Source organism: Monodon monoceros, unplaced genomic scaffold (assembly GCF_005190385.1).
Source record: "Monodon monoceros isolate NGI ecotype Baffin Bay Population unplaced genomic scaffold, NGI_Narwhal_1 Super_Scaffold_8, whole genome shotgun sequence".
Lineage (NCBI taxonomy): Eukaryota > Metazoa > Chordata > Mammalia > Artiodactyla > Monodontidae > Monodon > Monodon monoceros.
In genome coordinates, this window is record NW_021703785.1 from 70,957,939 (window position 1) to 70,970,233 (window position 12,295).

The following is a 12,295-nucleotide window of genomic DNA, read 5'->3' on the forward strand; positions in this document are numbered from 1 at the left end:
GTCATTCAGACATAAAGGGAACGTGCGTTCGCGAATACAGACACCAACCTGAGGTTTGTCTGTAATAAAAAGGGGGAGCAGCATGACACTGCATTTTTTCACACAGGATTTCTCACGACTGACAGTATCCGTATCCGGTCATTCTTGGCTGCATCCTGGCCTCCACAGTGTGATTATTCAGTGAAAGTTCTTCCACCACGCACAGCAAGACCCCAGTGCAATGGCAAGCCACGGTCAGAGCCCGGGAGTGGGGAATTACCCGTAGTCGGCGGGAGCCAGGGGCGCGGGGGCCTGCGACGCCTCTGCGGCCTGCGGCGGGGGCGGAGGCGGCTTCTGGGGCCGGTTCAGGGCCAGGTGCCTGGCCGAGGCCGACGGGGGCCGGAACTCGTGCTCGGGGGCCTGGGCTGCCGGCCCGCGTGGCGGTGCGTCACCGGCTCCGTGGGAAGGCGTCCCGGGCTGCGGGTGCAGAGAATGGTTGGGGGTGGCAGGATACGAGTAATCCGTGACGTCCGACGCGTGGGACCTGACGGCCAGAACCAGGGGTGGGAGAAAACGACGTAAGTGAAAAAGATTTCCCCTGCCAGGCATCAGCATGTATTTGAATAATAACACGGCCAAGGCACAGAAATCACACGCTTATTCCCTTTCCCGTCAACTAGGTCTAGGCCCACAAGCGACAGTGTAATCACGACTTTATCAGCAAGCGCCAGGGTTACGCGGATTCAGAGCCGCAGCTTTGAAGTGAGTGCATCAGACGGACACGGACGGGCAAGCGGCAGACAGCAGAGCCCCCTTCCTCAACATCGCAGCCGGCTCTTTTCTAAGAGAGGCTGCAAGACACACTGTGCTTAACTTGAAAATGGCATCGGAGACCTCAGATTTTAGGGCAACGAAACTGAGAGCCTATGATGAGACCTTATCAAATGGCAGACGAACCGGATACATATTAACAGTAAGAACAGAAAAAGAAATCAAGGATGCGATACGGTGAGTCGCAGTTTTCTTAAACAGAAGAAACATATTTAGCCAAAAAGGAGAGGAGGAGTGCGGTGCCATGCGCAGAGGCCCTCTTGCTGTCTCTGAACGCACGGGTGGGAGGCAAACTCTGAAAGGAATGCACGTCTCGTTTTAGTCAGCAGGGTTCAGGAGGATGCTGGTACCCGGCCGCTGGGGGAGGGGAGGGCTCGGCAACGTCACAGGGTGTTAGTCACCCGCGTTACGGGACGTGTGGTCAGTACAGGGGGCACATCCTCTCGTGACGCCGAAGCAGGGGGCTGCTGAGGCTGCGATCCAAGAACAAGCGGAGCGACAAACCCTCTGGGCGTCCTGTCGTCTCCCGAGCTCCCTGCCTGCTGCAGTTTCCTGGCGTCACTCATAAACTCAATGCCCATCTTCCTTCTCTCCCACTCTTCTCTTCTCGTTCTTACTTTTCTCACACTTACTTGCTGGTTTCTGTTAGGATTCAGCTTGTGTCTCTCCCTCTGAAGGAAAGAGGCAAACACACATCGGGTCTTTGGAATTCAGACAGTAGTGTCCCTGGAGCGTCACACCACACCGAAAAGTTCTTTAAATGGCAAAAGATCGCTGGCTTTTTTCTTTTTCCTTCCCTAATTGCAATATAATAATAACCTGTAACTCACTTTCTTCTCCCCGAAGTGCACTATAAACTCTAGGTTACAGTGTGCGTGTGACTGCCTTCTGAACTATGGCGACTGCTTGCTGGTCAGAGAGTTAAAAATATTTTCAACGGGGGAAGACTCTGACCTGTATTTAGATTTATCTTATTTTAAAAACGTAAATACCTAAAACTCTGGAGTCCTTGACGACGGGTGCTTGGCTCTGTCGGGGGGGGGCTACGTCACAGACTGGGCATAACTTTCTAAGGGAAACGGACTCATCTACAAAACACGGAGTGCTTCTGACGGGATGAGCAGCCAGGAACTGGGAATACTCTGGCACAATTTGGAAAGCTGTCCTGTAAAGCAGCTTGGTGATAAAGGGCCGAAAGGAGGCAATACAAACGGCATAATCGGATGGAGGAAAGGAACGGGCGGTGAATGTCCGACATCAAGAATTACAGCAGGAGAGCGGGAAGGACAGGGCTCTGACGAAGGGTGGGTGGGAGACGGGACCGGTCACTCGAGGGGTCACTGCCCAAGTACAGGGGACACCGGTGGGCTGGAGGAGAGGTGAGGAGGGGGGTGACCTCTGAGAGACAAGGACCCCTACAGGAAGGCAGAAATCAGCCACAGAAGACACGGCACTAGTGTGGGCACGAGCAGGTGGTCCTGAAGCTGCATGAGCGTCAGGAATTATCTGTTATGGGAAAGAGAACTTGGAGGAGTGAAGACAAGATGGAAACAGGAGGAAGTAGGTGTAAGCAGTGGAGACCCAGTGGGAGAATCAAACGAATCCCGCAGGGTTCTGTGGGTGGGAGGGTGGGCAGAGTCAGACGTCTGCAACACCCAGGACAGGAGGAGGAAAGGGGCGAGGACGGTGGGCTTCCGGATCGCTGGGGAGAGCAGTGGGCAGGCACTGCATCAAGTCTTATCCTAAACGTACGCTTAGAATCAAACCATTCCTGACCATCTACAAAGAGAGTAAAAACTTACCATCAGTTTATGCAATCGGCTTAAAATATGTCAGTTATATGAACAACTTACACACATACCATGATACTTGATACTCAAATTTCCCTCAGTTATCCTGAATACATCCACTAAAAACCGAGTTTCTAAGTAATACTTAAAACATGAATACAAGAAGTTAAAAAAATCAAAAGATAGAAAACAGAGCAGGATTTCACTTTTGTAAAAAAAAAAATTTGCACATTTACAGAAAAAAGACCAAAGAAAGAAACACACTAAAATGCAAAAAAAGTGGTTTCTTTGGATAACAGGATTATGAATACTTTAATTTTTTCTATAATTTCCAAATATGGAAAGTTTATCTTATTTAATAATAAGAAAAATAGTGATATACTTTAGTCAAATAAAAAATAAAAATTTCCAAAATAATTTAAGGGATATCATCCATCAATTGTACACCCAGTATGGCACAATCCAATCTCAGATTCTAGAATAAATATCAATTATTCAACCGAGGGATTAAAAAAAGTCATTTTCCATCTACCTACTGAAATGAAAGGGAATATATGGAGAATTACAAAGTATATGTTTTGCATGAGTCAACAGTCACAACTAAGTTAGCTGTAAAAAAACAAAACCCAAATGGCCCTCCTGGGAGCTATCAAGTTCAAGCACTTCTCCCACCCAAAGAACTATGGGCACAAGTGTGTCATCATTCTTACTTTCCACAGAAATAAACCGACATAAAGATTAAAACTTGAGGCCAGGGCTCAGTTAAAGCTCCAATAATTCTCTAATAGCTAACCGATCACAGCTTGTACAGAAGAATGACCTAGACCTGCCTCATAGAAAATGACTGACAGCCCTTGTGGGGTAGGAGTACCTATAGGGCTGTAACCACCAAATATTAAAAGCATCTTCCACCTGGCAGTCTGTGCTAAACACTGAGGTTAATAAAGACAAACATAAAAAGAAAACAAACCCAGATCTAACGCAAGGTCCAGGTTGTTGCTGTTTGTGAAACATCCTTGAATCACGTAAGAATTCTCTATTCACATTTTTAAACACTGACGGGAAGACTCCAACTTTACAGAAGCAGAAATAGGAAATTAACCGTAAGTTACAATTGACTGGTCAGTTCTTCTCCTTCAGTGAAGCCCTTTTGGGATAAATGCTGCTTACTGACCACATCTTTCACATCTGCAAGAGAGATTTTTACTTAATTGCTAACAAATTTTTAAAATAAACTTCAACAGAATTCTCCTCCTGCAGTTAGAATACATAAGATGAGAGAACTGAAGGAAAAAAATCTTTGTTCATCACTTTTAGAAAAGGTTATCAAAAAGAACAACAGTTATTCCTTGATCACATCAGCCACCACCTACCAATCGGTTCAGATACCAAGTGGCAAAGGAAAGGCAACATTCTAAGCAAAAGAGGCAGAGAGAGAATTAAATGATTATTAAAATTAAAAGGGTCAGTATAGGCAGTCACTATGCCCAAATTCAGAATCAATGTTAAAACAGTACATCTAGGTTAATGGAATGCTCAAGTTAAGCCAGAGAGACAGAAAATCACACAAAGTAACCCAACGTCATAGAAAACTGCTGTAAACTATTATTTCGAAGTCAAAGCATATATACCGTTCATTTTTAAGGAAAGTTTGGAAACACACTGTGGGCCACAGAAGCACAATGCTACCGTGCATTTCCATTTACAGGGAAGCCAAGGCCGGCTTTGCACACACACACGCACACACACCTAGTGTCTGGGGACAGGGATCCCTCGGAAGATGCTCCGTGGTGAACGTTCTGCGACAGCCTGGTGTCGGGTCTAAGCTCTTTGTCATACGCCATCATGTTCCATTCCTGGCGCCTGTTTCTGGCTTTTCTAACCTTTTTCACCTCCCGGGTTGTGCCATCTATACGCTTTTGCTCCTGACGTCCGGGAAGGAAGGCAAGCGTGCCGAGACAGAGGGAAGGAAAAGAGCGGGTTAGTGCAGCGGCCCCGGCAGCCACGAGCCTGGCGTGCAGGCAAGGCAGGCCCGTTTCCATCACTCCCGGGTCAAGAACGTTCTAACATGCTTACCCAACTCAGACCCGACCAAGATAACACATACCTAACGATTTAACGTCGACACATCAGAGTTACCGTGCTGCAACTTCAAGAGTCGCTTACCATCATTTTTGGTCAAGAATTCTCACTTCACTAGGATTTAGCTCGTTTTCAACGTATGACACCTTTTAGATCCCTATTATACTCATGAGATACCTGCCCGCACCAGACAGAGAAATCGTTTCCCACCCCTACACCATTCTGACTTGTTAACGTGCAGTCATCTTTCAAAGCATAATTTTAAATGCTCCATTTCAGTTTGAAAAGGTTATTGCAGAATATTTAAGCGAACCCTGCAACTAGCTTAACAAAAAAAAACAAGATAAGAACTTACCTTCCCTCCCATACAAAGAATCATTCCTGCTCCAGCCCTACTTTGCCAGCAAAAATGTCTTCGATAAATAACTTGGGTCCTACGCAGGTGCTTCTTTAAAGGTGAGGACAGTTACTTCTACGTGTGTTTACGTCCCTCCTGCTTCCCCCGTGAGATCTGCTGACCTTTAGGGAGGTGAACTATGCGCCTTTAAGTCCTACGCTCCCCTCACGGCACCTCCACGCACGGCTCTACAGAGGGTCCACGCTCGGTAAACGCGGACTGAATGATCACGTGCAGGTGAGCGATGGTGCTCACTACGTCCCAGCACCTGCCAGGCCCGGACGGTACAAACGCCAAACAACAAAAGACAAGGATCTGCCCTCATGGAGCTTGAGGTCCAGCGGGGAAGCCCAGAGTCACACGGGTAAATGCACAATTATGAAATGTGCAACAACACGAATGTATTACACAGAGAACGCTGTCCGGTCTGGAAGTCAGGGAGGGTGCCCGAGAGGCTGGGACGAGCTCTGCAGGGTGAGGAGGCCTGAGTCCTGCAGAGGAGGGGGGCAGACGCACTCAAGAGGCCATGGGACAGCATCTCGCCAGGAGAAGCGACAGAAGGCGAGTGTGAATTCGGGCGAACGGTGGGTAACACCTTGAAGGCTGCGTAGAAATGTTGTTCTTTATCCCAAGAGCAACGGGAAACCATGAAGACTGAGAGGGGAGGGGCTGGCACGTGAGAGGAGCCCCTGTGCTGGGGACAGAGTCCACGGGGAGAGGCAGGCATGCTGGGCAGAAAGCTGCTCAGGTGTCCAGAAGGAGAGGAGGCCCATGGGAGAGGAGGGGAGCTGTTAGCCCAGGTACCCAGGAGGCTCAAGTGATGTGCTGGCAGACGACGTGAACGTGAAATTCACAGAACACATGCCAAGTGTTAATAAAGACACGGAAAGATGTGCAATTCGTATTCGATTTTTTGGGGGGTGGGGAAGCTCATCAAAAAATAATAATAGTTCATCAGCAGATGAATGGATAAAGAAGATGTGGTACATATATACGATGGAATACTACTCGGTCACAAAAAAGAACGAAATAATGCCACTTGCAGCAACATGGATGGACTTGGAGGGCATTATGCTCAGTGAAGTAAGTCGGACAGAGAAAGACAAGTACTGTATGATACACTTATACGTGGAATCTAAAAACTACAGCAAACTAATGAATATAACAAAAAAGAAGCAGACTCACAGATACAGAGAACAAACCAGTGGCTACCAGTGGTGGGGGGCACATAGGGATGGGGGAGGGGGAGGTGCAAACTAGTGGGTGTAGGGCAGGCTCGAGGATGTATGTACAACATGGGGAATAGAGCCAATATTTTGTAGTAACTATAAATGGAAAGTAACCTTTAAAAACTGTATAAAATTTTTTTAAAATTTTTAAATAAATGAAGATAATGCCAAATAATAATAATAATCTTCAGGACTGGAGGAGGCCTGTGAGGAGTATAAACTGGTTCAGTCCTTAAAGGGTCAGGAGCAATAGGATGGTATCTTTCAAATTTTCAAGTTCACATTGCACTTCTGGGAATTTACTCTGACGAAATATGTGCACATGAGCACAGGTACCCCCTACAGTGCTGTAACAGCAACAGTTTAGAAGCAACCTAAGTGTTCATTAATTTGGTAACGGGTAAATAGTTTATGAAGCCTCCGAACTTTGGAATATGACACAACTATTAAAAAGAATGAAGTACACCTTTATTACGTCACTGTATGTATATGTCTGTGTGTGTGTGTATACAGGTCAATTCTAGGAATAAAAAATACTCCGTGAAGTGTGTACACATGTATTTATGAACGCCCTACAAGGCCGAAAAGTATGCACATGTGTTACCAGAGGGTGGTTATGCCTGGGCAAGGGAGAAACTCGCCCCCAAATTTTCTAAACGAACGTGTTTACTTCAGGGTGGGTGGGGCATTTTACAACTGGCATGTATTGTGTGAACACTTTTAAAACCAAAAGAGAAAAAAGAAGGGAGACCTCAATATACATCTCACTCAAGCGTCACTGTATTACACTAATTAGTAACTATCACCCTTACTTTTAAGAGATGTATGCTGGCATATTCAGGGATAAGTGTTATATCTGCCACTTTCTTTACAATGGTTTAGCCTCCAGTCTACCCATCAACACGCACCCGACACACACACACACACACACACACAACTATACTAAAATGCTAACCATGAGGTATCTGCATCTCAACTACGCTGCCCACGTTAAAATCCTGAGACTACTGCAAGCTGTTTCCTGCCCCAGGATGATCCTAGCTGCTCCTATCAACACCTGAAAGCCCCTCCGTCCGCCCAGCACGCCTCCGGCATCCCCTCTCACGTACATGCACGCACAGTCGCACACACGCTCACTCTGTAGCTAACTTCTGCTATCAGTCCTTGCACCTCAGTGAGCAACACCGAGACGCCTTCCTCAACTCACCACCTCACCTTCTGCACTGTCACCCCACCTGCTGCTGCCACCTCCCCCAAGGCTTCTCCTTCCCAGCACTGTCACTACAGCCTTACAACGACATAATTATTTGCATAACTTAAAAAAAAATGTTTTTAGACCATCAAACCAAGGAAATTTAATGTTCAGAAACAATGGATGTCTTATCCCCAAATTTTCTAAACTAATTCTTCCTTCAGATAGAATTGTCTGTTCCAAAGTGAAAGTGACTTTTGGGTTTCTAAAATCCTGGGAAATTAAGGATATCTTGCCTCATCTTCTGTTCCTATATAAAGCAGATTTGTATTAAAATTTTCAAATTTCTTTCCCTCTTTATGAGTTCCAAAGGACAGCATGATTATCTAATGTTTGTTTCCCCCGCTATATTTTCATCTCCATGCGGGTGATAATCCTTTCTTTTTTATCACAGCATTTACAAGCCATTCAAAGGAGAACCATTATAAAAATGAATGAATAAGAAATTCTCATCAGAATTTTATGTCTTTGAGGAATATGGAATGAGACAAAACTGCCAAGGAAATGACAAATAATTTTGAAGACACAGTAAACAGAGTAGATTAAGACTAAAGAACAGTGGCAAAAAAGTTAAATATTTTTGTCAAAAGTATCACTGATGCTTCTAGGAAATCCTGGGAGGCCACTTTAAAAGCAGGAGATTTTTAAAGGAGAGTACTCTTAAAAGTACTTGGGGGTTTGCCCTGTTACCATAAAAAAGTTCGGGGATTCAGACCAACAGGGCTTTAAATCTCTGTTCCTTTTCCTTTGGAGAGATTAGTATCTTCTTTTTCTTCACCTGAACACTTTGCAGCTTCTTTGCTTGGATATTTCTCCACGTGAATACCCAGCAACTCTTCGAAGATTTCCCATTAAATCTCCCCAACCCATCAGCACGAGAAGTGCACACAGATAACCAAGTCTGTGGAATTCTCTCCCAGAATTCGTGGTAACCTCTCACACTTGCAGTCTGCAACCTATTTCCATGTTCCCTTTCCTAAATCCTGTTTTCAAATCTCAAGTTCTCTTCCATCTCGAACTGTCACTCCTACTGGGCCAATACACCTACTAGATGTCTCAGAACCTTCAGGCAGCCAGCCCACAACATGCTAAGCTCTTAATTCACACACCCTAATATTTGTCAAACAAAGCAGGTGGTCATTTTTTAAAACACAGCTCACATATAAAAGGCTTGGCAAATACCTGCCTTTGGAGAGTTAACTCTGATTTTCAATGGTTTAAGTCTAATTTCTGGGCCCCAAAGGGATAATTTTCAAAGCAGAAGTTCCTTAATCTGAGAGTGGGTTTGTCCTCCCAAGAGCGTTTGCAGTACAGATGTCTCTCAACCTTCCAACTTGCAATTCTCCTGCCTACGACCACCCCACCAAAGGGAATCTCATTTTTAGTAAATACTACCCTCCTCCAAATCAGATCACACACGCTTTTCAATCCAATATGAGCCTCTCACCACGGTCTTAATTACAGTTAGGTGACAACCCAACAATTAATAAGGTTAAAAAGACCAAAGCAGAAAATTCTAACTGATATGGAATGTTGACTACTTGACGAAATTTGAAGAGCAAGAGAAAAGTTATAAACCACAGTTCCGAACAAAACTGAAATTTCAGCCACTGTATTTATTAAAGCAAAGCAAGTATTAGAGAACAAATCAACAGTATTTACTGAAAATAGTATTACTGTGTTAGACTGAATGGTATCTTCATGTGACAAATGCAACCTCTAAAAAAACTTCACGAAATTCAACATCCCGTTTAAAGAATTTACTGATTTTAAACTTCTAATTTCTAAGGGAGAATCCCATTTACACATTTATACGCATGTTTCCCATACTAGAATTATTTACCTTTTGACGTCTTTTCTCTTTCCTTTTGTCTTCTGTGTCCTGTAGCATTTTTTCTTTCCAGAGGTCAAAGAAATAGGAAGGATCAGTATAGAACTTCAGCCCGTCCTTTTTATCATCTCTATAAACCAATGTATTACAAGTCGGAGGGGAGAAAAGGTCGTTAGAGAGTTTCATATGGGGTAAACATTAATGTTAATTCTAAATCATGAGATAACATCTACGTGAGGAATTTGAACTGTCCTTATACACTGTTAAGTCTCCCAATTTTCCTTATTTGGAAGAATGTGTGAACATGCAAGAACAGCGCTTTTTTTCTAGAATAATGAAGTAAAAGCTACTCTTGCACATTTAGATTTCGGTATAGCCAAGTGCTGCCCAAATCACAACATGGCTCGTAACCAGCAAGATTTAGTTCCACAGTTATTTTAAGGTATGTTCTGTTTATTCCAATGGGGGCTACACACACAGATGGATGGATTCTTAGTATATATATACATTCACTTCTGCTCTGGAGCGACAATGTTATTAGGATAAAAATTAGCAAGTACTCTGTGCTTTTCTCTTAATCAGGTTTGCCCAATGTCTACAATTCAACTAGGAAAGGAGCAAAAGGTTCATGGTGTATAAATGTAACTAGGATAAAAAGTGATGACCTAGATAGTTTTTTAAATGGAAGTAACCGGCAAAGAAAATTCACTTGTAGCCATTTCATTGTCAAGAACTGCTACAATTACTATATTCTAAAACATACTTCAAGTCTTTTTTAAAAATATTTATTTATTTATTTTGGGCTGCATTGGGTCTTCGTTGCTGTGCACGGACTTCTCACTGCGGTAGCTTCTCTTTGTTGCAGAGCACCGGCTCTAGGCACACGGGCTTCAGTAGTTGTGGCTCACGGACTCAGTTGCTCCACGGCATGTGCGATCTTCCCGGACCAGGGCTCGAACCCGTGTCCCCTGCATTGGCAGGTGGATTCTTAACCACTGTGCCACCAGGGAAGCCCCAAGTCTTTATATAAGTTATTCATTTATCATAAAGCCAATAAGAATGCAGCCAATATGAATCCAAAGTTGTAATATAAATCAATAGATAGCAAAGCTCAAAATAATCATGATAAGAAGGGAACACTCTATTTATTCTACTAATGCTTTAAAAAGTATCTGGCCTGTATATTACCTTCAAGAGAAGGCAAAACATTTACATTTAAAATTAGCATGTCAGGGACTCCCCTGGTGGCGCAGTGGTTGGGAATCCGCCTGCCAATGCAGGGGACACAGGTTCGATCCCTGGTCTGGGAGGATCCCACACGCCGTGGAGCACCTGAGCCCATGTGCCACAACTACTGAGCCTGCGCTCTAGAGCCTGTGAGTCACAACTACTGAGCCCGTGTGCTGCAACTACTGAAGCCCGTGTGCCTAGAGCCCGTGCTCCGCAACAAGAGAAGTCACCGCAATGAGAAGCCCGCGCACCGCAACGAGGAGCAGCCCCTGCTCGCCACAACGAAGACCCAATGCAGCCCAAAATAAATTTATTTTTTAAAATTAGCATTTCAATTAGTCATTTAAGGCATACAGAGAAAGAAAAAAAAATCAGAGAAATGAGTATAGAAAAGAGTTTGTGGCCACACAGTCAAAGAAAGTGACATGAATTACTCAAGGAAACCTGGTCTTGAAGTTCCTGCTATGCTGTGTTCTGTAAGCTTCGCAGCATCAAATAAAGAGACCCAGGCTTTCATGAGGGTCATCTGGTAGCTCTGCCTTAAAGTCGCTAACAAATCAGCACAATTCACTCTGTACTTTAAACTTTAATTACTTAAAATCCTTTCTTTTCCAAATTTGCTAAGTGAGAAGCAACCTGCACTATTGAGATTTTATCAATAACATTATTGTGAAAAATATAAATTATTTCCCTAAGATACTAGGCCTTCAATATAGGTGAAGACAGAAAAACTGAGCAGGAACTTGCTGCAATTTTAAGATGTATAAAATGCACCTTCTTTTTTTCAAAAATGGAGCTAATACTTAACGGAATAAATATGTTTAATAACTTAAGCAAATGTTAACCCTGACATCAGAACATAAGCAGAAATGTCCCATGTTTATCGCAACTAAACATTCGATTTTTCAGTCACATTGTACATCTCATATTTAGGACTGCATTGTGACTGTGTCATATTTAAGTCCAAATGCAAAAGTTTATGTGTTTTCTTACCCCAAACATTTCTGTATTAATAAAAAGTAGATTTGAGCTGGCACTACTATTCTTAAATACTACTAAAAAGTCAGACATTTTTCTTTTCCATAAAACTGAGTAAACACACAATAATATAATATATAAAGGTCGATTCATTTTTTATGCAATTAAACATTTTAAATCACCACAAATATTTAATCATGATCTTGAATAATCAAATACAAGTGGTTCATTGAATTTTCTGGGTTTCTTTTTTCCTTTAGAACAATGTATTTAGTGAGGTTTCTTAGGAAAATTTTACTGAGTTCTCATGGCTCTGGGCTAATAAGTAAAACTGAAATTGTCCCAGAAAAATGTCTATTGAACAAAAGCAAAGTCACAAGTTAAAACGTTAGGCTTACAATACCACTATTCATCTACATCTTTAAGTGAGTGTGCTAAAACCTCCAGAAAAGTATGCTTGTTTCATACAAAAATGTGGACCCTGGTCCTCTCCCATCATGGTTTCCATGGAATCTCTATTACATTTTTTGGAGAATCTTTCTGTCCATGCTGAAAGACAGGGATGCAGTCTGAATTACTGCTTTACTAGCAGAGCCGCAACAAAGCACAGCTCCAAACGTCTCCTTTTGGACCCTGCGGAAGGATAGTTAATTCAGACCCAAAAAACCTCTGGGCACTCTCTGAGAAGGGCCACTG

At 43.4% G+C, this 12,295-nt stretch overlaps 1 protein-coding gene across 3 annotated transcripts in view; it reads right to left on the minus strand.

The window, feature by feature from the left end:
* Window positions 1-12,295, minus strand: part of WASF3 (WASP family member 3) — a 91,226-nt gene that overhangs the window by 6,499 nt on the left and 72,432 nt on the right. For 2 of the 3 annotated variants that reach the window (XM_029210420.1, XM_029210422.1), the window contains 3 exons: window positions 9,404-9,521; window positions 4,350-4,525; window positions 260-523 (listed from right to left, as the gene is read on the minus strand). In XM_029210420.1, the coding sequence (XP_029066253.1) occupies window positions 260-523; window positions 4,350-4,525; window positions 9,404-9,521 (558 nt within the window). Of the gene's footprint in view, window positions 1-259; window positions 524-1,314; window positions 1,482-4,349; window positions 4,526-9,403; window positions 9,522-12,295 lie in introns of all 3 variants that reach the window. The other variant, XM_029210421.1, reaches the window with a different exon arrangement.